This window comes from Aptenodytes forsteri, unplaced genomic scaffold (genome assembly GCF_000699145.1).
Source record: "Aptenodytes forsteri isolate BGI_AS27 unplaced genomic scaffold, ASM69914v1 Scaffold83, whole genome shotgun sequence".
Lineage (NCBI taxonomy): Eukaryota > Metazoa > Chordata > Aves > Sphenisciformes > Spheniscidae > Aptenodytes > Aptenodytes forsteri.
In genome coordinates, this window is record NW_008795371.1 from 2,142,978 (window position 1) to 2,170,357 (window position 27,380).

The window sequence follows — 27,380 nt, forward strand, 5'->3', positions numbered from 1 at the left end:
AACCTGCTCTAGTTGAAGATGTCCCTGCCCACAGCAGGGGGGTTGGACTAGATGACCTTTAGAGGTCCCTTCCAATCCAAACTATTCTATGATTCTTTCATAAACCCTAAAACTAAATTAGGGAAGAGCCCATATCGGTACAGATGTAGAGTTTTTTTGTAACTTCTTAAATGTAAATGAGTAAGACCCTACTTTTGGAGAGGAGGGGAGTTCACAGGTATTCTGTGAGTAGACCACAGTACAATCAGGCTTCCAAATTTTTTCAGCAACGTAATAGCCAACTTCATAATATATTACAGATTATAACACATGACACTATAATTAACATCATAGTCAACAACTTTTAATTAAATAGGCATGAGTGAGGAGAATCCTAGGTGTGGGATATCACTCTGTGTGCTGCTGTTTTAAAAAAAAGTGCAGTCTAATGGTACAGTGGTAAGAGCTGCTGTGGAGGAAAAGTTTGGAGGTAACAGGGCTAGAGAGCTGACCTCCCCCCAGTGGCTCGCCAGAGCTGTGTTACATCCAAGCTTTGGATCTGGCCTATGGCATGACTGTGTGCCCGTTTCTTCTATGCCGTGCCTAGCTTTTTTGTACAAGAAAAGCTTTGCTACTGCTTTCCTCTACTAAGGCACATGATTTGTGTAGGTGGAAGTCATACTAAATAAATACAGATTATTTGTACTTGGTGAAGTAGCTAAAATGAAATCTCTATTAACCAGAGCTCTCTAGTGGTCTACAGTACTTCTGGGGATTCCTACTTGTAAATAACTGGAAAAACAAACTACACAAAAATAAACCAAGAGATCTACCTCCTGATGACAGATCACTCTTACTTAGATATCCCAGAGTGCCTCTTACACTGGATATGTGTAAGCTGTGGATTTGATGTGCAACTAATTAGCTGTGCATTTGACCAGCCAAGAGTGTGCATGTGCACACGCATGCACAGGGATTTGAGAGTGTGCTCTGAAATGTGGGAAAAAGAAGGGAGCTTTTTTTCCTTCACTCCCAGGCAGGAAGTCAGGCTTTTAGATTGCTGTATATTTCTGCAATAACTCAGTAGTAATAATAGGCTAAATCATTCTGATATGTCTATGTTTTTTACAGCGCTCAATAAATATTCCCACCTAACTCTCTCACGATTTCATTTTTTTTCTGAAAGCTGCAGGACAAGAGAAGAAAGCACTCTTATATTTTCAGTGACCTCTAAGAATCTCTAATATTTTGGGAAGGGTCTGCTTGAAACAATGATTGATATTAGAGATAATGCATGTTTGATTTGCCCTAGGAGCAGGAAATCCTTTTTAAAGCCCAGTTCCTAGAGGATGTCTGGCTTAAAGTGCATGAATAGCTGCTTCTGGTATGCAAAGAATTACCTATATGTATATAAATATGACTTGGTACCATGTTGAATCAGGATCTTACTTTCCTAGGAAGTAATTTTAGCCAAAAGCATTTTATTTCATATCCAGGCATACTTACGTGAATACTTCCATCCCCCATCCTGCAATGGCTGTGAAGAGCCTTGGGCCTAGATCCCTGGCCGGGTTCATGGCACAGCCACTGTTCATTCCCAAGGAGCAAGTAAGAACAATTATAAGAAGGCCTACTGCAATTGGCTCCAGGCCCTTTGGTACACTGTTATTTCTGGTGTCAAAAATAGCAAATATAGCCAGAAGAAGAACAGCTGTTGACATCACCTGGCCAATGCAAAGAAAAGAATATTGAATAAATATGTGCAGATTCCTTCCAATAATGAAAAGAGGGGCCATGGCAGCTCTATAGATTGTGGTGGCTTAGAGCTGGTATTTAGATTTATCCCAATATACAGAGTAGCAAAATTTGGAACCCAGTGCCTGTCTACTTCACAGTAATGAGAAGTTTTGATACCTGTGCTGAAAGAAAAAGACAAGAAATGTGCTGAGGACACTTGAAAAAAAAATCTGCAACAACCTGCTGTGGAAAGAATAGAGGGTTTAAAAGGCATCTCCTGTGTGAGCTCTGATGCTTTCTTTCCATGTTTTTTTCTGACCAATTTAACAGTTCCATTTACTTGATTTTTGGTAGTTCTGCTGTGCCAATACAATCAGTTACATTGATATAAAAGTGTTTTATGTGACTGTAGCTCATGCTGATGAATTAGACTAAATATGGACCTCTTTATCCAGGTATTGCGTAACGTAAGGAAAAAAAGTGAAGTCTACAAAGTCAAAACTGAGCAGCTAGAAAATTAGGAATTACCTAAATTAAGGTTGTATGTGTAATTGTACTGTGAACTCTGTATTGCATATGCTAATTGAGCTGATGAAGGAAATTTTCTTGGAATTGCTTTGATGGAAGTGCTGCTCTGCTTAAATCAAATGCTTTGTAAATGTCAATTTTGCTAATAATTAACTTAGGGGAAAAACAGACCAAAGTTTCAGCAATGTCAAAACATTCAATCTCTATACTGATTTCAAGAAGTTTAAGTTTTGGGGTTTTAAAAATTATTTTTATTTCATCTGGTTTTAATTTTGTTTTAAAATATACATGGGAAAAAAGATCTTATGGAAAAGTCTGTTGACTGATCCAAATCAAAAATCAGAATTGTCTTTCTTACAAAATTTTAGAACAGTGTTCAGATATTTTGAAGTTGGATTTCACAGTCTTCAAGACCTTTACATAAGGAATTCCTGTGCTCCAGCAATCCCTAGTTTTTCATAGCTTACTTACACAGTATATTCATTTCATGTATGCCTGAAGAAGACGGGTAAATTGATTAGAAGTAGATAGAAGATATGAAACATCATTTTTCACTGTTGGATAAGTGGGATTAGAGGATACAGATTGGAAATAAAGTGGAGATTTTTCCAGATTCAGTTACTTGAAAAATAACAAATATTACAAATCTATTTGCAAAGAGAAGTTTAGAGAGGAGGCTTATGGTAGCAGAAAACTCACTTGTTCAAGATGTGTTAATCTGGCTGCTTAAGCATTACTTAAGGAATAATAGGTCCACAAAATGGGCTGGATTTTGATGTAAATGGACACAGTTCTGCTGAAGTCTATGGATAAACACTGATTTATGCTGTGGAAAACCTCTTATGTATATTGCATTAAAGACAAGTAGAGTGCAACAATTAATATGATGTATGTGGAAAGAACAACTTGAAATTATCTTGCTTTTAAAATATGACTAAAATGTAACCCCCACAAACAGCGCTGCATTCTCATTGCTATTGTACACAGTGAGGTATGACCAAAACGGTGAGATTCATCACACTCGTTAGAGATCTGTGTATTTTTTTACTGCTTGGTTTTACAGTTTTCAGTACGTTTAATTTGTAGAATCAAGACAGCAAGTGCACTTACCTGATCTGCAAATCCATTTATGAGGGACAGATACGGAGCTGGATATGTTGCAAAGATATGTGCTGTTGCGTTAGGTCCTGTGACTTCAAGTGTTCCATTGCTATAGTCCATAAAGGCATCTATAGAAAACAGCCATTACCTGGTTGCACTTCTCCATAAACACTAGGGTTTCTAGGACTAGAATATATGTGATAGGTCTGTGCACTTCACATTCTCAACTGAAACAATGTTTTTCCTGGGAGCATAGTTAACAGATTTGAGGTGATGTACTAATTATACCCTCCTGTCTCATCTCTCCTCCTGTGCCTTGAAGTACTTGGTTTATGTATCACAGCTTTCAAAGTGGGGCTGTTTTTTCCCCTGCTCATTGCTCCAAACTCAGTGGCAGGGAGCATTTTCTTATTCTGAACACAGTTGCGTTATTCTGTAAGAGGTGCTATATTTGCCACGATGCCCTGAAAAATGCATAGCATCCTGATTGTACTGTTGTGGATTCCCAGCCACCAGGAATTACTGCTATTCCATTTGACAGTTGTGCAATGACTTCTTCTGGGAATGAACTCTCCTGAGAGACCTCCTCTTCTAAAGGAGTTTGAATTTTTCACTCTGCTTGGGTTTAACGCCCAGCTGCTATGTTAGTCATCCAAGATGTGAGGGGAGAGGCTAGCCCCAAAACTTCAGTTCTTACTATAGTTAAGTTAGTGTATTTTTATATATATTGTAAAGATTTATGTATATTGTAAATACATGTATATTTATGTTAGTATATTTAAAGCGTATTTTAAATGTATAATATGACTTCTGTGTCAGAATAATTTGCTGCCTTGGCAAGCCCTGAAGTGTTAGAAATAGGAAGACACTAAGATGAAACACTCAAAAATCTGCATGGACAGACATGAATAACAAATGCTATGCCTTTATTTCACTAGTGGATCCAGTGATGAGGTGATACTTGTGAGTGAAGAAACAGCTCCCCGTCTCCCATGGACGTCATGGTGAGGATGGTTAGCTTCTCCTGAAGCTAGCAGACAAATCTATTTCTCCTTGCCCCTGTTTTTACTAGCTTTGCTTAAGGCCATGACATGGGTGCAGAGAATATTTAGTCGTTTACTTTGGTCAGGCTCTCTCATTTGCAGTGTCAGATTATTTTGTTGCATTTAACTAAAAAAAAAAAAGGCTAAGGAAAAGAAAACTTCTCATCTGTGAATTCCTTTGTACACCTTCAGAAAGGCCTCATGTTTAGCAGCCTAGCATATATATTCCCTCACTCTTTCAGGGGTACCGCTGAAAACGAAAGCACCTAGCTCAGATATGTGTGTATGGGGAAGATGGAGGTGTTGAGCTCCTATGTCTGTTTTTCTACCAGTGTTTTTTCAGTGGACCTCAATCAGTACAGGACACTCCTGCAAGTTGCAGGAAGGAAAAAGTACAGAAGAGCTTTGGGAATTAATAAGAACAAGAGGAGGGCAAAGTACTTGAGCAGAGATAGGGATATGAGAAAATCCTGCACTCCTGAATAACAGGAAGAAGTCTCTAACCCTAGCCCTAAGTTCCCTGTCTTGGCTCCCTATCCTACTGCTACCCTTTGGCAGAACACAGTGAACCCACCCCCAACCCCATGTGCATGTTGATGTACTGCTGCATCCTGGCCACAGCCCTAATCCTGGCTGTCTGGCTTGAGGAGGACTTAGATTCAGATGGAAATCCTGTTCTGGAATCCCACAGTTTCCAAATTCTAACACTAACCTTAAAACAGAGAAAAAACTCCCCACCACCACCTACCCACCCCGCCCCAAAACCCAAGCAAACAAACAAAAAAGCTCCACCAAACCCAGAACAGTTACTGCAGCTCCTAAAGATTTTTCTGTTCGTGATTACTACTGGTACTGAGCACCTAGCTGATATACAATAGGCATTTCCATTTTCATTTTTTCTCTGTTCCACCTAAACCCAGCACTGTCTGGAGACATAATGCCCATAAGAGAGAGGCTTTGGAGGAGATGGGCTGGGACAGTATAAGCAGAGTTTTGGAGTAGGTGATTGAAGCAACTGATCCGACTGAGTGGATTCATCAAGTCAGGGAGTCTGTTACTAAGTTTTTTCCCTTTATGGCACACCGTGTAAAAGAAACATGCCTCAAGGATAGGGGTAATCCTTTTTGGTTTTTCTTTTTTTCCCCTTCTAATATGTGACCCCTTTATCACTCTACCTGGAGTTCATTGCCTTGGAGAGCTACCTCTCTAGGGTGGTCTGAAGTTTAGTCAGGAGGGACTTGATCTCATATCCTGTAACCTCAACGAACGACATTGGTGATACTTGCCTACAGGCACTTGGACCAGGTCTTTAATGTTTCTAATTTGCTTGGAAGATGAATAGCCCTAGATCCTGGCTATTAAGCAATTTAAAATCCTTACTGAGAAATACATGATCTCAGAGTATCTGATTTCCCATGAATATTTTTTCTAAATTTCAGAACATTTCCTGGAGTATTTGTGTTTCAGAAATGTTGTAGGATACCTGGAATGTTTGAGTCTTTTTTTTTTTTTTCCCCTTCAAACTCTTTATGCTTCTTCCTTTCTTCTTTATGGCTTTAGCTTCAGTCCTGCCATTAGCCCTGTGTGAACAGAGTCCTCTGCCTGCTTGGCATTCACTGAAAAATTGGGGCCTTAGAGACTGCCTGACCTCTAGTTTGTCCTGTAAGCATGTCTAAGGTGTACGCACCGTGATAAATCCCAAAGACAGCCGCTGCTCCAACAAACGCTCCCAGGAGTTGTGCTAATATGTAAATTGGTAATTTGGTCCATTTTAATCTTCCAGTCACGCACATGGCTAATGAAACAGCTGGGTTTATGTGACCACCTGAAGAATAAATCACAAAAGTCATATGGATGACTCAGATACATGAGAATAGGTGAAGGATTTGTAAAAATGTGGGCACTTTCAAGCACGAGACTAGTACATGCTTTTCTAGATGTTATTTTGCAATTAAATGCTGACTGCAATTAGGCTGAAACAAGTTGGATGACATTCGGGGGGGGAGGGGAAGCCAGTATCCACCAAGATCCAGCTTACCTCTTGATGTTTGCAGACTGTGTTATTTATCAGACTGCTGTCCTGCAGTATATAATCCATAGATCTATAGATTACTTTTCTAGAAAAAGCCTAAATCTGCCCTATCAGTTGTGATGGGAGGGTCCATCATTCTGCGCATGTTCTCTCTCCTCAAGGGCTTTGGCTTTTTATTTTTAAGGGAGGATTGGGGCAGGAGAACATTCATTCAGTTTAGCAAGCATGTATTAACATTAAGGACTATTACTGGCTTGATTATATATCTTGAGGCAGATCTGGAGTACCCTGGATTTAAGTCATGTTTATGTCCCCGTCTTCAACCTGGGGTTACTTAGGAACTCAGTTTTCATGAACATAAAATAAAATAATATTAGGTCTGTCCAGCTTCATGCTGACTGTTGGTAAGCTAAGCCTGGATGGGATCTGGGGACAGCAGCGTGTAGTTCTTCATCACACGTTTTCATCAAGCTCTTACACCCTCCAGAAAGGTCCACGATAAGGAAACTGATAAAGTAGCTGTGCTGAAACAGAGAGTTCTATTTCCTGTGGAATTTCCTTCCTTTGTATTTAGGAGTAGCTACACCTAAACTCACACATGGAAAAGATTTCAGCAACATTGGAACTCTTTGTGACAATTTTAATTTCTAAAATATATTTTTTATTATTATGTCACATGCTAGTCACTTCCCTCAACATCTTTTATCAACATGGAAAAGAAGTGTTGAATGCTTTTGGAAAACTTCATTTTTTACAAATATGTAGTTGATACTTAAGAAATACTAATTGCCAAATAAAGAAACAGATGAAACAGTATTCCACAGTAAAAATACAGTAAAACCCAAATTTTGCAAGGACATAGCAGATCCATTGCTTACCTTCCAGGTAAAGTCTCATTTCAGCCTGTATGGTTATCAGGAAAAAATGGCCTTTGTCTTTAATAAAATAACTAAAAGAGCATGACCTTTGTCTGTCAAAGGGTAGTTATGGAGAAAGGGCCTCTATGTACAGTTTCTGTGTTTGCTTGCACTTCAGGTCAGTGAGTCATTATCTTATGAAATCCAGGCACCTTTGATACATAATGAACTGACAAACACAGATAACAAGCTGGATAAAACCTTCTTTGTACCATTTCCAAAACTCCGACCTAGTAGCACCAGTCTTGAATTAATTTTGAATTCCTCACTGTGTTTCGAATTCTTCAGTGCAGAGCGAAGAGATGGATGGCACCTTATTTAACAGCCCTTCATGTAAATTTTGATAAATTGTTGTCTTGTCTTTTGTTCTTTACTCTGGCTGGAATGAATCATTTTCCTTTCTTTCAACACCTGATATTGTTCCCCACCTGTATATAATACAGAGTGATTATGATGGACGGGACAAGTCATAATAATACTAGAGATGTCTGATTAACATTAAATCTGGAAAGGAAAAGTCTAGTTGAAGGCTCTCATGCTGACGCAGGGGAGTTAAAAGATTCTTGGTTCCTGTGCCACTGGTAGTTTCCTGGTTAGAAAAAAAAAGTGTGCTTTGGGCAGTGCATTCCCCATTCTTTTGTAGTTGCAGTGATCACAGTCATGAGTTTGTTTGAAATGTTAAGTTGGAAAAAATGGTGGGAAATTATGTAGGCATTGAGGAAAATTAGATGGAAGAAAAGCAAAAATGGGAATTTTCCTAGATAAAAGAGCTCAAATCACCAAGTGTGTAGACTATATCTTTTATGTTACCATGAATTTAGAATTTCATAAAGAACTGAGGCGAAATATTTTAGCAGTACTTAAACATGAGACTTCATGGCCGAAGAGCCACAGAATTTGCTAACAAATTCTACATAGAAACTGATATTCTAAAGTGTCCACTAGTAATCCTATGTTGGATAGTCACAGCCTATTGAAATAGCTGTTCCTATTCTTTCACAGAGAAAATGCACTGCATGCAGAATCTTTTGTCATGGGAAGAACACAGGAAGCACAATACTGCAACATCTGCAACTGCTCTGCCCTGCTGGGATTGAACTCTAATCTTCTATATAATAGAGATGAATATCCCTTAAAGATGCAAATGTAGGACAGGTTAGTATCTTTACACGTTTTTTTTTCATGATACTGCATTGGAAGAGTTTACCTGCCTACATGTAAACCAAAAGCTGTAGCTTAAAGTTGTTCAGATAATAGCAATGTACTGCTGAATTAACTTTGTGTGGTGTTAAGGAACCATTCTGCTCTGTTTCAATGACAGTAACAAGACTGCCTGTTTTGCAGTACCTTGAGCACATGCTAATGTGAACTTAGAAACCTCCTCATGCATGGTGTCTCTGTAAAAGAATTTGTAAAAGAGAAGAGAAATAGCCACAGTAATTTCTGCTATAGCAACTATTTATAATGGCCTAGTTATACCTAGAGATATCTGCCCAGATCGCCTTTACCCTCTTTATGAAGGGTAAGAAATGCCTCTATGAGAGCTGGAGTACAAGGGCACCGTTTGCTTTAAGAAGGCAATATAAACTCCACATACAACACGGAGTATTGTGTCTTATAGTACACAACACTGTATTATTACAACCCATCATTTTATATTTTAAAGGGAGAATTTAAATGTTAAAAGCAGTTATGCTAATGTTTCTGATATAAATTTGGCCAAACTGAATGGTGGAAATAGGAGACAAACCACCATCCAATATGGCACGTGTAGACACTGATTAGTTAGCCCAGCTACAGACAAAAGAGAGATTCCTGACCAATATATCTTGAGGAAATGTTATAGCAGAAACAAAGGGGCAATGACAGTACATTGACAGTGTATCACAGAATGTATCTCTAGTACTGAATCTTTTTGCTGTTTCTGCTTTCTATGATCTCCTGCTTCTGCAAATAAGCAAACAGACAGAGGCAGACTTGCTACTGCTTGTCATAGTACATGAAGAGACAAATTGCACTCTGTAAGGTGAGTCCTGCTCATTTTACCCATTTGTGGGTGACTGCTGGATTCTGTAAGCTTTTCATGGTTATTTCCTTAGGCACAGTGCCTATGCTGTCCAGGATCATGTCTATTGACAGAATTTTTAAAGCAAGACCAAGCAGATTTCTGGTTTGCACAGACCACTTTCCATAAAGGCCAGAGGTCTGCCAAGGTTTGCACACTGTAGTTCAGATCAGAATTTGGTGGAAGATTTTGTCAAATGCAAAAAATAGAAGGAAACAAGAAGAATGCAAAAGATTTACTAGCGAAACTCTGATGCAGACTCTGCTGTAGTGGTGCTTGCTATTGCTAGATACATAATTGTTTATACCATGAAATGGAAGTAATTTAATAAGGTAGCCTTAAAACCGTGGCAATAAATGCTATATAAGGAAAAAAAAAAGTCACTTACCAGAAACCCCCCCAGACACATACACTGCTATGGTGACTGCCATTGCAAATCCAACCGATACTGTCATGGGCCCACCATGGGCTCCTCGGCTAAGGACAGCCTGTCCCACACACCCACATCCAAGTGCCTGTATTTCAAAAAAGAAAGGTAAAACCATGAGTGTGTCTGTCAAATGTTATTGGTTAGTTTGCAACTCCTGCTGCTGTCCAGCTATAGCTGAAAATGTTGTTAAATTTTGAAACAAAGCTAGAATTTGAGATTAGTGGCATGTGTGCCATTGTTGCCTTTGCTGCAATGAACATTTGCTCTTTATTTTCCCCTGCTCTGTGACCAGGAAGGATGTCTGCTAATAAGGACCTCTCTCTCCCCAGAAAATAGTTTTCAAGTACAATGATGGGGTACAGATCAGAACTTGGAGCCTAAATAAGATCTCGCAGCCTCTACAACAAATCTCTACATCTGAAAGTGAAGAGGGAGTTAATTCTGTGTGGTAAGTTTTCAGTTCCAGATTGTTGTTATAAGCAATGAAAAAATTATTATAAAAGTTATGAAAGATAGTTCAAAAAGCTTTTAATGTTTAATGCTGAAACTCTGGAATGAGACAACTTTCTGGAGATTAGAGTGTGTGTTACTGTTACGCTGCCTTGATACCATATATTGCTCTATCAAAATATTTCACTGGCTCTGCAGCTTGAACAATTAACTGAAGTGGGGATACCTGAATAGTTCACATTGGAGTATTCTCAATGGATTTAAACTAGCTTCCATTTTATTTTGGTTCCCCTCAGAATGATGTTCAGCAACACATTTGAATGTATGCTTAAGATCATGTTTATTCAGTTCTAAAGCTTCTGCTTAGCTTCAAGCATACGTTTAGATCCTATTAAAGTTGGTAGGAAAGATTTTCAAAGGTACAAAAGGCCTTTAGTTTAAGATAGACTAGCTGATCAGTTTCTGCCAGAAATCAATTTGTGTCTTTGAAAATCTCCTTTTTAAATATATGCCTAAGTGCTTTGCTGAATAAGGACCCAACACACTATGGAAGATATCAAATATCTGTAGTCTGAAAACTTTTGCTTCTCTGCAACTGTAAGTGATCCGAATCATACCATTTCTGGGATGTGACTAGATTTATCTTGAGCAACCTTAATTACTTTGATGTTAAATTGGATATATATATTCCTCCTTTGATGGTACATGGGAATCTGACTTTTTTTCTTCCTATAAAATCATTCCATCTTAGCCAATGTAGTTGCTTTGGTTAATCTCCTTGCTTTGCTTTAGAGTTCTGACATTACTGTGTGTTAGCAATGACTGTATTGCAAATAGTCTTCCTAACTATGCATATTTGAATACATAAAATATAGTTCTTTTAGAAATGCTTATTTTCAGTTGCAAGGCAGTTGCATTCAGAAACTGCAAAGTAATGGGAAAATCTCTCCTGCCTTAGAAATAGACTGTACCAAAAAGATTTGGCGATTGAGGTTTAACAAGCAAGTCCTGCTAGAATAGATGCCATTTAAACAGGCAAAATCATACTTTTGTTTCCATTATTTCCCCAAGGGTTTTAACTAATACCAAAATGTGACAGAAAAGCTCTCAATAAAATTACGCTCTTAACCAGCTTTGCAATGCAGACAGAGTTTCTGTTATAAAAGTGCCCTGAGACTGTGTCATATACCCAGGTGCAGTTCTTGCCTTGAGGCTATAATCATGCAAGCAAACAAAACACTGTCTGGTGCCAAAGTGTTACAGCTGTCAGGTTACGTAAGGGTAGGGTGGTGTTAGATAGCAGTAGTTTATTGGACTGTATAATTGAAAGTTACAAGACATATTCCAAGCTGCAGTCAACTGCTGTGCAACGGATGACATATGCTTACATTGGGTGTTCTCTCATTGCTATTAGTATCACATACCTAAAAATTCAAGTGGTAAGCACAAATGCACATACAGATATAAAACCAAAACAAAATACATTTTAGTTGTTCGCAGCTGAAATTACATGTTTTTTTAAAACTTCACATAAGACAATTCTACTCATCATGTATTTATATGTTTCATTAATATGGAAAGAATGGGTATGCTGGAATTTGTAAAGTTTAACATTAGGGCACAAGTCTAGAGGAGGTGGAATTAGCATGCTCTAGCCTTCATTTTCCAGACTTCTCAAAGGGAATATTCCAGAAATTGCACCAAGCAAGATTTAGTGAAAGATACGGCTCAGACGTGGAGCAAGTTCAGTAGGCTGGTCTGGGGCCCTGTGTACACTGGGGTGCAGTCTGCATTCAGGCAAGCAGTTAGATCTACAAGTATGCACTTGTGTTCTGAAATGGCATAGACAAAAGTTTTGCAGATACAAAAAAAAGGTCATTCTTTTGAAAATATTACCCCTTTCTGTAAGGACGATGAAAAAAGAGAACAGGAGTGGGGGAGATGGGTATAGAAAAGGATAAGGAACAGTAACCACATCTGTGTATATCAACTACAAATTCACAAGAAGAGGGAAGGAAGTAACAGTGGGAGGCTGTGGCCTCCCTTCCCCGATTACCAGAACTGAGGAGAATCGTACAGAAACAACTGTGTAGTCCTCTTGCATAATAGCTTCTGCTCTGCACGTCATAGGGAAATATGCAACTCGACGCTCCATTTTTGTGCTAACCAGTCTCAGAAAACTGAATCTACAAACAAGAAGGCATACAAGCCAGCTTGAACAACAGCTGCACTGGCTTCTTGCTTGGTGGACGCTGGTGAATGACTGCCTGCGCATGTACGATGAATGAACCTACTGCAGGCACAGTCAGTGTGTGCCCATTCTGGGATGGGGAAACTGGGAACTGAACCTGCAAATCTGAACCATGTTACAGTAGTATTTTCTCCATCTGCTGTCATTTTAAGAAGGAGAGAAAAAAAATTTCTCATACCTACTGTAGTTAGGTTGACATAACTGGAAACTATCACCTAATCATGTAATTGCATGAGCAGCAATTTAATACCCTGTGAATCTTTGCTTGGCGGAGTTAAGACCAACTAGATCATCAAGTTGTAACTAAATATTCTAAGTTTCTAGGCCAAGCTCAGCCATCAGCTGCACCCACACAAACTCATTGACTGAAGTACGTGGAGTCGATGGGAGTTTAATTTACAGTAGAATATAGCCAGATCTCTGTATCTTATCTTGTCTTATCTTATGTTACCAGGTTTTCATCTTAGCAGTTGTCTATAACCTGATCTGCTTAAATTTACTGGAGTAGCTTCATTACTGACTTTTTGTTCAGTAATTAGATTACTGTCATAAATAACATGTTTGGGTGTGGAATAGCTGTCTGCACATTCTCTGCCAAAAAACTTGCTTCATAGGCATTAGATCCTTCTCTTTGTCTTGGGTAACAAGGCTAATGTTAGGAAAGGAAAACAACCAGCCTCCAATGAGCATAATGTCCTTTTACTCCCTGGAAGCTTGCAGAACTTTATCTCTATCCCGCTCATCAGAGAGACTAAAGATCATTTTGCCTCCATCTATGCTATTTTCAGGATTTTTGCAAATGCTTGTAACAGCATTTTTCAGTGTAAATAGGATTTCCTGCAAGATCTGAATCCAGAATTTTAGGGAATCTATTTTTCTACATGGCCTGTAAAGCTTTAGACAACTTAAAGCAGAATGCTTATATAAAAAAGGCCCCTTCTTATTGAACAGATCTAGTGGTAGTGTGCATTCATAGCCATACCCTCTTACTGTAACATTAAAAAAGCAGCTGAGACTCCTGCTTTTTAGCAGTGTGGAGACAATGACATGTGTTTTGTTATATCTCATATCACCAGCTGCCAAGCTCTGGTGAGTTACATACCTACAGTGGGGTACAATAGATGTCCCTGCAGGCAGAGTATGGCCTCAATGGCCACACAACTGATGATGCTCTACACGGATACAAGAATTCAGCATGCTACAAGGAATACAGACTCAGCAGTTACCAAAAAAAAAAAATCGTATTTTAATTATAAGTTGTACACTTTCAATCAGGAAACACTAGAAAAATAATTCAGAATTTCTATTGTAGTCAGTTTTCAGGACAGAACTATACTTAAACAACCAGAGCTAATTATGAAGAATCTCCAAGGATCCCTCCACCAATTCACAATTTTCTGTAAGGATGCCTTTGTTCAGGGAAGGCAGCAACTCTGCCCCTTTCCCACGCCACACTCCCACCTATGTTCTCCTACAGTTCCCCAGACAGGCATTTCCTGCTCGCCCGCGACTCGTCTGCTCCCCTTTTTCAGACTGGACGGACCTGCAGTACTGCTCTGGATTCTGCCGCACGTGCCTATGTTCCTGCGCAGTGCTGTGAAGGGGACGGGCTCTCAGGGGCAGCGCAGTGCGTTAGGCTCAAGCTGTGTGCTTGTGGTGAGTGTCCTTCTGCTATCCTAAACTTACCCATTCCAAGTCTGCAGAAGCAGAGCGATATTGCTGGGACACTCGGGGACATGAGAGCAAGCCCTGGTATTTCACTTCTTAGGGAAACCTCCATGACTCCTCCAAGCAGCCAGACTTAGCACCGCATATTTAGTCCCTTAAAAGCAGGGATACAGGCAGGAAGAGTCAGAGAGTCCTTTGGGGATGGGAGAAGTGGTTGCATTTGCCCTTCACTGCAGGTAGGGATCTCGTTGACCAAAACTGCCCGTGAAAACATTAGAGGATTGTTTGTGATTTTCTGTAGTCTTGTACGGTTCCTCCGGCCCCCCGTTAATATTTCCATATATGGTTAGTTTGGTTGTTGCTTATAAAAGTAGTAAATAAACTTTTCAGATAAGAGGCTGATTACTAAATTGTTGGTGTCCTTCTAAAGGTCTTTAATTTGGAGTGTATTTTAGAACTCACTTTCATTTCCAATCTCTTTATTTACAAAGCAAATCTGCTTAAGAATTTATCTGTTGCATTTCATAATAAGGTGTTTTATAATGGATTAGAAACTCTCTCCATACAGAGCCATATTTTTGCTATGTTTGTGTATTATGTAGGGCCTTAATTCAGACTGGGCTCCTAAGCATTCTTTCAATAGGGATGGTAATGCTAACAGCAACGAAAATAGAGACACATTAGATCTACTAAAATTCAGGGCATTAGCTCTGCAAGAATTCAAGTTGCAGGAAACTCCTGTTCTTCCAGGAAAGAGCAATCTTCATCTAATTTCATGTTTAATATTTGCTATCTTTTGTTAAATCAGATAGTACTTAAAAATTTTAAGGTGAGAGAAAAATACAGCTTACCAGTCAAGTAATTTTTAGATACTTTAAAAACACATGGCTCTTATTTTATCATTAATTAAATATTTTGGTGGGGGCGGGGGGGATTTCTGTACATTACGATTTAATCAAACTTGGAGTAATAAAAAATCGCTATATCCGTTCTCCTGATGATCTCCTGGGACACAACCAATATCCTCTTGGGTTCAAATGGATTTCCCTTTATTTTTTTCAGACTTGCTATCTAATAAAATAAGGGTTTGGAAAAAAAAAAAACTTATCATTTAGTTAATTAAATAGTATAGACATAAGCCTTAAAATGATTGCCATTTTCAAACCATTTTTTTAATGACAGAAAGCATTACTACTTGGAGACATGAATGTAAATTTAATAAGGCTTTGGATGAATTGTGTATATAAAGCTTTTAAAACATATAAAGATCTGGTTCAGATTGCACTGTGGGAAAAAATACAGGGAAAATATTGAGGGACAGACTATGCTGTGTTATATAAACTGATGCTTTTAAATTTTTATTATTGCTTTTGCACATGCAATAGGAGACAAATAAAAGCTTGAAATCACCTAGAGAGAATGCAAAGGTCTGCATTCTCTCCTATTTTTTAATGATTAATGTTGCACTTTTCATCCTGAAATGCTAAAATGCTTTTCTTTCCTGAATTATACAGGGCAACTGGCTTGAGTCAGTTTCTTCAGTGAAGATTATTTTTATTTTTTTACTAAGTTTTAAAAATTCAGGAGAGAAAGGAAATAAAACGTTTCATATTCAGATACAAACTTTCAGGAGTGAAACACGTCCCCTTGCAAAGAGGCTAGGAAGAAAAGACTGGGCAAGGGAAGAAAATCCTACCTAGTAGCTTCTTGAGGAGAAAAAGAGCCTATTCAGGTGCTGCTTCCCTCCCAGGTTACTCATTTATTCTTGAGCTGAGTTGTGCTTCTCTGCTTTGCTTCCTATACCAACTGAAAAGATTAAAATCTAAACTCTTACAATGTGTTTAGTCTCTGTAACGGTGCTCGGGGAATTGTACCATTCAGAGAGAGAGCAAGAGCGGGCATTGCAGTTTCTGAGAAAGGAGGTTTTCTGTCCTCTCTTAGGAGTATAAGGGTACACGTATCTTTTCTTTTACTCTTTCCTTTGGGTGCAGGAACAGGGTGGCTGGATCTTTGCTGTGCCCTCATGGTTGGAGGTGCATGGTTCTGTGTAACTAAAGCCTCAGTATGTTCTCTTAGTAAGCTGTCTTCTGTTAGAAAAAAGAAGCTGAATGCTTTTAATAGTAAAGAAGCCTTTGAGGAATGGATTAGAGGAACTGAGTCAAGTTTGCCTTTGAACCAGACCATGGATTGGAGAACTCACTAGAATTCACTTTTAGCCAGAATGGTTTATTGAAGTGTTGAGATCACAAAGATATAAACTCACTGTATGGCATGAACTGCATTTATCATCTTTTATTCTGTTCTCCAACTGTTTAGGACAGTTTTAAAAAGTCATTACTTTTATTACCCTTTTTTTTATTTGGTGAAACTTTTGAAAAAACAGCCTTTAAATTTGTGTCTGTAAAACATAAATTCAAGTTTTGCACTCACAGTTGAATGTTGGAAAGATGCAAGTCTTCAGTGAGGCTCAGGGAGAGTGCCTACGCTTCAGTCCTATAGATGCAAACTTTCTGGAAAAAAATGCATCTCTAGAAAAAGGTCTTGGAAAATTAAGTTCAACTTACCGTAACCACTTGGTTAAACAATGAGAGCTGAGTTATGTGTTGGGGCTGATGTTGCAGAGATGAAGATAATTCTTATTTAAAACTGTCATGCAACACAGAACATCTGAGTCACCTGAAAGTGTAAAATGTCATATACTGGAAAACTTAAGTTTGTATTGAAAACAAAAGATTTCCTGTGACTTTTCAGAATTATTTGCTGTAATAAACACTTTGAAGTAAAAGAACAATTAGGTAACCTTCCTTTCAGTTCTTTCACACTAACTATTGCTAGCTGAATTAACTAACTATTAGTTAACTAATAACTATTGCTATTATTAATTTACTGTTCAGCTGAATTAAAGAATTACTTCAGGGAAACAGAAGTGTTGTCTAGAAAAAAAAGTTAATTGATTTTGATAATAGTAAAATTATAGAAATAATCCCAGTGTGCAAGAACACCTCCTGAACCTCAGCACAACTAAGGGTCTTCATTACCACTTTGACTTCTGTTTTAATGCTGATTTAATACAGTAGCAAGAAAGAGGAAGTTTGCACATCTTCAGCAGAATCATTAGCAAAATTTCATGCTGTCAAAATATATGCAACTGGTACATTTGCAGAAACAGAAAGGACTCTGAGTTGGTTATGACAGGGAAAGGAAGCATCTTATTCCCATAAAATGAGTGGTTTTGTTCTGGAAGTGCAGGGTTAAATTCTATTACATTAGATTCATGAGTGACTTCTACTATTTATTGGTTGTACTATAGTATTGCTGCTAGAGTCCCTATTGTATGGATCTCTGTGACATAAGAGCCAATTTTCAGAGTGCAAACAGTGCTAAGGCCCATGGTATTTGTAGCATTATAAGCCAATTTTCAGAGTGCAAACATTGCTAAGGCCCATGGTATTTGTAGCATTATATAATATTTAAAAAGCTGTTGAGTGACATATCAAAATACCAATTATAAATATGTTTTAATAACCTTTTTTATCTAGTTTGACAAACTTAAATTCACTGTCTGAGAGCTAATTAGACAAGATTCTGTACTCCAGGAAATTCATGGCTGATGGCAAACAAGGTAGCTGTTAGAGGCTACTGCTATTTAATTTTGTACCTTAAACAAAACTCGCTGTAAGCAATTTCATCCTATACAAAGAAAGAGTCTCCCTTTCACAAAAATTTAGAACACAAAATTTATCTTTGTTTAAAATTTCTAAATAGTAATTTTGTATTTAACACTAAACACTTATTTAAGGGGTAAATGGTCAAAAGCTGCATTTGCTTTCAGGTAATAACATCATGTAATGAGGATTTTAACGCATGTTCGGAATAAGGGATATATATTACTGTACGGTATTGTAATTAACATGCATTGGAATGTAGGGCCACAAAAAGAAAGATATGGAAAAGTTGTTTAAATTTTAATCTTCTGGACTGAGCAAATCTATGGAATGTCATACTTCAAGATTTTTCAGGCAAGACTAAACTCCCCAACAAAGCAGGAGTGATAACTTACATAATGAAGCGGTCAGAATATGAAAACAAGACAAAAAGATTTTGATGAGCAAAAGATAAATAGCCTTCCTTCTCATTAGCTGAACTATTTGCAGCGTGGGGTGTCATGCATTCAATTCATGCTCATGCACTGCATCCTCTATGTACACACAAACGCTTCAGTGGGAGTTTTGCAAGAGGCTCCCCACCTCCAGTTGGAGACTAAGCTTTGGGAGAGGAATTTATATACTACCCACTTGTCTTTATATGCTTGGATGGAAGCTTGTGTTCTGTTTCAGCAAGGAAGCGTACACTGCTCTGGACTCAGGAGATACTGGCTCCTGTGCAGCTCCTTTCTGGGAAACTCTGTTTAGTAAGATGCTCTTGAGAGTGAAAATGAAATACAAACTATGTTAGGTGAGCAGTAGCCAGTAAAGGAAGCCACATGGCCCATTTGGCTTCTCTTTTTGGAACAGTTCCAATTCAGATATACTTAATGGTGTAAGCCAGAGTAAATCCCATTTGGTTTGAGAACAATGCAGCCAAGTTCCAAAGGGGAGATATGGAGAGAAGCATGACTAAAAGCAGAGAGGCAGTTGGATAGATGAGTTCCAGAGACACACACTGAAAAGTCACATAAACCATCTATCTGATGCAGCATGCCTTCTTGACTCTTTTGTGCTGGCACCCAGATGTTGTTCCCCAGAGTAACCCACAGGAGCCCGAAGCAGAAATGTACTGAATCAGGAGACATGTTGGAGAACAAAAAGCTCTCCAGAGAGCTCTTTCTCAAGGGAGGCCTCAGGGGCAGCCCCGGCTACAGAAGGCTGAGGCTGTGTCAGAGGCTGGGAAATGTGTGTGCACGCTGGCCTCTCAGCCACCATGGTACAAACTGGTGTTCTCCCACCTCAGGTACCTGTTGCACGGGTATAGGCTGGAGGGACCAGTCCCACAAGTTGGTTCCAAACACACTGTGTAAAACCCACGTTACTCTATCCATTTCCTGGAAAACAGTTGCCTCCTTTTCAAATGCTCATTGAAAACTTTATGGGTAGATTGTGTCTTTTGTGGATGCTTATTCTAAATTACAAATGACACAATTAAACTTTGCAGGTTGGGGGTTTACCACGTGACAGCACCAAGGTAAATGCAGGAAATGGGCAGGAGTTTACAAATCTGCAAATATAAATACCCAGCATAATGCATGATCCTCATTGCCTGTACTGCAAATGTAACTTAGTTACACTAAAACTGCATCACTCCATTTGTTCTATAGAAATCACGTAAGAGGTGAAGTGCAACATTTTCTTTTTCTCAGCTTGATGGAACCTCCAAAAGTGAATATGACAGTAACCAAAACCTCAGTGTAAGCAAAACCACATGCAATTTGCATTTGGTTATGGACTGTACATTTTGGGTTTTCTGCCCCAATTCTTGTTGTAGAGTGTAATTCAAGAAGCTGTGCTATGCCTTGGGGAATAATTCAAGGCTTGATACTGAAAGAAATACTTGTTCCTCCAGCAGAATAGGTCTAAGAGTAAAATAGCCTAATCACCAGCAGGATTACCCAGACAAGTGATAACAGCAGCTGCTCTGTATACCATCAGATCTGCCTGTACAGCAGGGCACTTCCAGGTTCCTAGAGTTTAGTGTTCCCCACTGAACCCTCAAAGAGTTTGAAATCAGGTGCTTTGATAAACAGAGAGGGGGGCTCACACAGGCTATGTCTGTATCATCAAGTCATGCAGTGCAAGCAGCTGGTTCAGAGAACCTGACTATGGATACCTCAGGAGGGATTACTTAGGAGTATCTCCAATCTGATCCACTGGACTGAGCATCCATTAATGGTCAGCACATTTGCTGTGATTCTGGAGCTCACCTTCCACTTCAGTTTCATCTGAAAAGAATTCAGTTTACATGCTCTGAGACCATGCTGCAAGGCAAACCACAGCATATTAAGTAGGGATGACCAAGAGATGTTATCTAAACTGTATACCCAGTGACTTTCTCAAGGCTTGTTGTCTCAAATCTCTTCAACATAGGAGGCAGAGCCCCAGGTGAAGGCTTGGTTTTTGCCTGATGAGTGATTTCACTTTCTAGATGTCCTGAAATTTATCTTTTGTTTGTACATTTTCCAGTTTGGAAAATAATGTTGCAAGGCTTGAGAGTTACCAAAGATGGTAGTTTAAGCTCTTAATATTATGTGGTCTGTGATGTTGTTCTCCAGAAAAAATAGAAATAGGTGATTTGGGGGGACAGAATTTCACCTGGCTAACTTCCAGAGGTGCTGGATTGGTCGCAGATTTAGGTACGGTCAGTTAGCATTGACTTCCAGACAGAGCCTGTGGGTAACAGAAAGGTTTGTCCCTGCCTTGCTCCCTGGCGCAGGTGCTCCCCACAGGCTGTAAAACCCATCACAGTGACACGAAATGGCTTTCAGCAAAGATCTGAATCAACTGTGCTATAGGCTGTGAACTCTCATCTCACTTTCACTTTGTAACAGGATTAAGACATAGTAATAGGATGGTGGGAGAAAGCTATCACTTCTTTTGCATACATGGTGTCTGTTTTTCAAGGATTTCTGCCCTCTGAGTTATGAGGGTGCCCCTTTCATTAGCTCCGATTTAAGTTAAGGGTTTAATATTTATCTGTTCTTAAAGAGAAACTACTTACTAGCTGACAGAGCCTAAAAGCAATAGCAATAAATAACAGCAGAAAAGTCAGTTTCTTCAAAATAAATGCTTTGTACTGCTGCTAACTTGAGCAGTCTAAACATAAATCAAGGTATCCAAGCACTGAGAAAGCTGCAGTTTAATCCATGTGAGGCTCTTCTCTGCTTTAAACCAAGGTTGAAATTAGAAAGGATAAAATAGAATTGAGAAACTCAGTCAGATTATCAACAACAATTTTGTAGCTTCATTTTCTACTAGATTCATATGGTGAATATACTAGAAAATGGGCTCCGGGTTTGCATTTCCTTCTAGTCTTGTGCAGCAGGACATTAAATAATAGCATTTGTGGTCTAATCTGTACTTTAATATGTTTTCTTCACTTGCTTAATTGTATTAATGGAAAAAGGAGGATGATCTTGTGGTGAGGACAGAGTACTGGAAGTCAGGTGATCTGGGTTATATTCAGAGTTCTGCCACAGGCTTCCTGTGCAGTCTGCTGTAATCAGGTTTGCTAATATATAAAATGAAGATAATGACATTTCCCCTCCTTACCAGGGTGTTGTGACACTTAATTCATTAATGTTTGTAAAGTGCTTTGTGCTCCTTGCTTCTAAATGTGCTCCTTACTGTAATAATGTCTTATGGATGGTATTAAATTTGAGAATAATGTTACTTTAGTGCCTGTGCACTTCAGTTGGCTGAAGTGTAGTAAAGACCATTATTTTCATGTATTTTATGAGCTACTGGAATTTTTTAGATGACTTACTTGAAATTTAGCTAATATAGTTACAGTTATAAAATATACTATGTCAGTACTATGCCTGCTTCTTATTTTTTTCTGTCCTTTCACTGTGATGAAATATTTAGCAATAAGCAAGACTGTCTTGTTCAGACTAAAAGGAGGAAGAAAGAGTTTGGCATAAATACTCCAGCTGCTTGACTTCCAGCTCTGCTACTGAGCCTGCTCTCTACCCTGGTACACCAAACAGCTCTGTGTCCCAGTGCAAAATGCACAAGAAAATTGAGCAAGAAATTAAGTAAAAAAAATCTGGGGAGATGAAAATGGGGAGTTTTGGTATTTACCTAAATTGTAGCAACACTACAGAACCAAGCAACTGCATAATTTATGTAGTACAGTTAAAAACAAAACAAAAATAGTTAACTTACAAAATCTCTGAAGGTTTGGCAATGCAACTCCCAATAAATTCACTACAAATCACACAGCTAAATTTCCATATTGCACAGGAAAATAACTCAGCTAAAATTCTCTTAATGTGCAATGCGGTATGTTTGTTAAAGCAAATAGAAGTTGTGCATAGAAGTGAAAGTAGAATAAACTGCTGAGTTTTTTAAAAACAATAGCAAGAGTATTATCAACGTTCATTGTGCATATCTGGATTTTTCAGAATGTGGTAGTTCACTGAAATTCTGCTCCTATATGAAATCAAATGCTTATCAGACAATTGTAATATATAAAGCTACCTGTTTTTAATAGCCAGTGATAATTACATCAGGTGAAGAAAGGAATTACAAACTTACCATAAATAGAAGCAATTCATTCAAGGCTGTACAATGTTTGTCAGGCAGTAAACACGCTGCTGGTACAGTACAAGAAAAAGCATACATGTCCCCTTACAAGCACTGTCCAACATCAGATTAGCAGGAAGAAAGGAAAGCAGCTGACACTTACTATCAATATAAAAGTTCCCAGGAATTCTGAGAGGGCTTAAGACATAAAGCTACCTGTTTTTAATAGCCAGTGATAATTACATCAGGTGAAGAAAGGAATTACAAACTTACCATAAATAGAAGCAATTCATTCAAGGCTGTACAATGTTTGTCAGGCAGTAAACACGCTGCTGGTACAGTACAAGAAAAAGCATACATGTCCCCTTACAAGCACTGTCCAACATCAGATTAGCAGGAAGAAAGGAAAGCAGCTGACACTTACTATCAATATAAAAGTTCCCAGGAATTCTGAGAGGGCTTCTTTAACCAAGCTGTTCTTCAAGGCAAATTTCTCCTTTAAACTCCTTTTGCTTTTCCGGCTCATTTTGGCTTCCTCTATTGCTCTGGTGCCCTAGTTACAAATACACACAAAATTTGCTCTGTATTCGTCCCTGCTTCAGCTGAACTTTGACACTTTTACTTATACATTGAAATATGAGATTTCATCTTGTACAGCCAGTGAAATCATCTGACTGCAGGCATTGACAGAACCAACTCAACATGCCCTAACAATTCATCATGAGTTTTCCATCCTGTGCCTTCTCTGAGCACGCTTCTATTTATACTGGTTAGATAATACCAGTAAGTTCACAATCAGAACTCTTCTTTTTTCTTGTAGAATGGATTAATCATTACCTTTCCTGCTATGTTACTTTTTTTCTGGTAAAAATGAATAAAACGTTGTTCCTGTCACCCTGATCAAAAAGAAAGGCAAAAAGAGAAACCACAAAGTAAGGAACCAAAATATGGTTGAAAATTTCTCTCTGACCTAGATTGGGATTTAAACCATGCTACTATTGGCTGCCCAGAAACTTTTCAAGGGGAGGTTGTAAGAGAGAGTGAATGCTTGTGAGAATGCTGTGCTCTACCCTGTAAACAACAGCTCCTATCTTGTCACTTCTGAGGGATTTCAGTGGCTAATGAGGAATCTTACCTTGGTGTAGTATGTTGAATTTGTATATTCACTCACAATACTCCTTTTGGACTAAATGCCTTGCTCTCTAGTGACCCGCCCTATTTACAAAAGAGCAATGAGGCAGAATAAATTAGAACATTTAATGAAATCTGCTTCGGTCCAGTGGCTCCCTATAATGCAGTATAGTAAGTGAGGCACTGAGTGCCTATATGTCTCCAATATGTTTAGCTTAAAAGTGCATAGGTGCTGCAATATGAAGCATTATAATATTATTTTCCATGGTCTTAAGACATGAAGTTGCTGAATATCTCAAAGAATTGGGTCTCCTAGAGAAAAATATTACATTCTTAATCTCTTAAGCATCTTGAATGGTTTTATCAGAGGTGATAATGACTTGACTAACATGCTGCCTGGTTGATTTACAAGTATTTTCTGTCATTTGACTTGACACCAAAACCTTAGCCCAGTTCTGGTAGATTATTTTGGCATGTGTTGTAGATGCTCGGTGCCTTGGTTTGTATCTGTCCTAAACCTTTTTCACACTGGTGGTAAATATGTTTAGGTCTCTCAGAACTGTTGTCTGCTGTGAATAGGACAGAGCTTTACAGGATTGGGCAAAGGGGCCACTTCCGTTATCCCGTCAGTGCTCTTCCTTGCCTCAGGCTAGGACCTGATGCATGTTCCCTGCAGCTGTAGTCACCTTACCACCACCAGTTTTATCCCTTAACCACCCAGTTCACCCCCACCACCCAATTTTAATCCTTAACTGCTTTTCCGTGTCCTTTTACTCACCTTTCTCTGCCTCTGCATTCAAATACCACTCTGCCTTTAGCTGATTCAGAAAATGCTGGCTTGTGGAAAGCCACATAACTGATGAATTATGAGATGGCTGCATCTGTACTGGTGCTGCATGAGTCAGGGTGAGCACCTATGCAGCAGCAGGCACGCTCTGTTGTAGGAGTGCTACAGGTCCTGCACTACAGGACCTGCCTGTAGCGCAGGCCTGCACTTGCACAGGCAGCTGGGAGCTGCCTCTGGGAAGCCCCTGAAAATAGCCTGTGTACGGCAGTTTGAAAACCTTTACCCTACACCACTGCAAAACAAAGATATTATTCAGGACCTTAATTATCACAGCATGCTAAAGTATATGTTTATTATGTCTGTGAGAGAAGTCTTTCAGAATTGTGTATACAGTAGAACTGAGGGAGGATGCTAGGGAGGCCATTCATTACAGCAGCAATGAGATAAACCACTTCCTCTCTTCCAGGAAAATGAGAAATAAGCAAATACGTTTATGAAAGCAATTTTTAGTTGTTTGTCCATAGCAGTTCTTCCTCTTATGCAAATGCAGGTCTCCCTCACAAAGTAGTATGCAGATACCTCTTAGTTTAGTCTCATAATAGGTGTGAAGGCATTAACGTTATTTTTCAACTAACAATAGGACGATAACATGTCAGAGACGGAAACCCCTACTCATTTGTCCAGATCACATTGCCTTCCTTATAACAATTTTCTGTCTTTACAGGGTGGAGAACTGACACAAATATGTATATTTTACGTTTGCTTTCTTCGGATTTTCTTCAATGCTTTAGAGAACTCATATGATTTAACTCCATTAATAAGAACTGTGATGCCAAGTTAGACCAAAGGTCCTCCTCAGCTCCATAACCAGATTCAAGCAGATGCTCTAAGAAAGTATAGAAGAACAGAATACATAGGGCATGATTGCTCCCTTGGTAAATCCTTTCCGCTTTTGACAATTGGCAATTTAAAGTCACTGCTACACTTTGGAATCATTTTCAAAGAGAAGAGGGGGCAACACAGAAAATTTGAATTGTTTCTCCTTTTATTGTATTCAGAAAGAGGTTCTAAAGACATTTCCCAAATCTAAGAAATATGTACGTGGCATTACAAGAAAGACAAGTAAAATGTAAAGATAAACACCATGAAAGCTTTGACCTTAATTACTAACCCATGTGATCCATGCTCTGTGTTACTGCCTTTTAGTCACATGGAATGGACCACCTGGTTGAACAATGGAAAGAAAATACACTGTGATTACTGTTTTCTACTGATCTTCCTCACCTGGGCCCTGCTCCCACAGTCATAATGGTAAGGATACTGGCAGTGCCATCCATAAATATCGACAACTGTGGCATCTGAGGGAAGAAAATGCAGACATCCTTCAAAAATGGAAGTCGTATATAAGCAAGGAGCATAGAAAGAGCATAAATTCTGTCGTATTAAATATAGAACCACAACAGAGCTGACCAAAAAGATTTTAAGATTTTTCCAAGAATGTGGAAGTAATAATATAACCTTTTTCAAATTCCATCACCAGAGGAGTCCTGCAAGACAGTAAGTAAAGCTATAGAGGATGAAAGTGTGGAAGAAGCATTCAAGGTGGCTAACTCCACAGCTAAAAAGCTAAAAGAATTATTTGCCTTGCTAGAGAACCAAATGCTAGGTGGGCTGAGTGTGAGGAACTGTCCTAAAATGAATTGTCAGTAGGAAAGACTTCAAGACAAATTGATAAGTTAAACAGTAACTAATTGCTGGAGCTGTGCAGTGTTTCTGTCAAGGGATTCAAACGTTCAACTACTGAAGTGCTAGTGCCAGTGGGTTGTTTTTTCGCTGAACCTGATCCTAGTGCCAGCAAAATCGAACATAGGAAACGTACCACTGATCCACTGGTCTTTCAAAAGAGTCCTCCAAAGGTGATCATGGGAACTACAAAACTGTCAATGTGACTTCTATGCCAGGAAAATTAGATGAACTGTTGTAAAGAATAAAATCAATAGACACAGATAAAGCTGATACTCTGTAGAAGCATCAAATGGATTCTGTTAAGGGAAGTTATGCCTCACAAATCTATTGGCGTTCTTTAAAGACATCCAAAAGCACGTTGATATTATTGTTCATGCTTGAACATGTGATCAGTGTAACCTTAGATTGCAAGACTAAGACCCTTGGGACCCTTACCCCAAGGCAGTCTGCACTCAACTATTTCTTCTTTTCACCTGGATTCAAGCAGAGCAGGAATTCACACAGTGTATATAACCTAACCATTTTTATAGTAATCTTCACTCCTATAGAAATAGCAAAGTAGAGAATAATACACATAGCTCCCACAGTTTAAATCCCATGGGTAACAGTATATACTGTACTGAATTTTTAATAGCACATTATTCAGAGTATCACATAAATTGTTATTACTGATGTAATAAAACCTAAACCAACACAGCTGGAGAGACCAAGGCTATAAATACACCATATATTTTTTTGTATTGTAATAATATGGGCCAAATTATTTTTAAGTCTAAATCTGCTGATTTTAGTTGAATTAGACAAAGCCTGAATGTGTACATCTACTGTAATTCATGTCCCTGGTCAAATGCCTTTGCCTAACTTATATTTATGTTTTCGTACAGAAACTGCTGCATGGTTCTTAAAGGACATTCTCTGTTTTATGGATTGATCCTGCTGCTGGGGAACTCAAAGAAAAAAATTTGGGTGAGGAAGATCTGAACACACTGTAATTCAGCATTCTAAGCTTTCTGAGTACATAAAAACCCTATTTCTTTAGTTCTTGTGTTTTCTGATCATCCCTCTGTCTCTGCTGTAGACACTGGTGAAAAAGTGCTCATGGGGGCAAACATCTGTAATGTGCAGCTCAGGTCTAGCTGAGCCCACCTTGGAGGAGGGGCAGGGCACACGAGGTGACCCCTTGAGAATTTCTTTGTTCTTTCTTCTCTGTTTCTGTGATCTCAGTGTCCAGATAAAACATTTCAGTCCAGATCATGAATATGAGATCAAAACCACACC

General features: G+C 38.8%; 1 protein-coding gene across 2 annotated transcripts in view; it reads right to left on the reverse strand.

Moving 5' to 3' along the window:
- AQP9 (aquaporin 9) overlaps positions 1-23,186 on the reverse strand; it is a 30,666-nt gene extending 7,480 nt beyond the window's left edge. The window contains exons 1-6 of one of the 2 annotated variants that reach the window (XM_009280356.2): positions 22,863-23,186; positions 22,712-22,770; positions 9,791-9,917; positions 6,076-6,213; positions 3,355-3,473; positions 1,486-1,703 (exon numbers count right to left, since the gene is read on the reverse strand). In XM_009280356.2, coding sequence (XP_009278631.1) covers positions 1,486-1,703; positions 3,355-3,473; positions 6,076-6,213; positions 9,791-9,917; positions 22,712-22,714 — 605 coding nt within the window. In that variant the 5' untranslated portion in view covers positions 22,715-22,770; positions 22,863-23,186. The remainder of the gene's footprint in view (positions 1-1,485; positions 1,704-3,354; positions 3,474-6,075; positions 6,214-9,790; positions 9,918-22,711; positions 22,771-22,862) is intronic. The other variant, XM_009280354.2, reaches the window with a different exon arrangement.
- Positions 23,187-27,380: the final 4,194 nt, after the last annotated feature.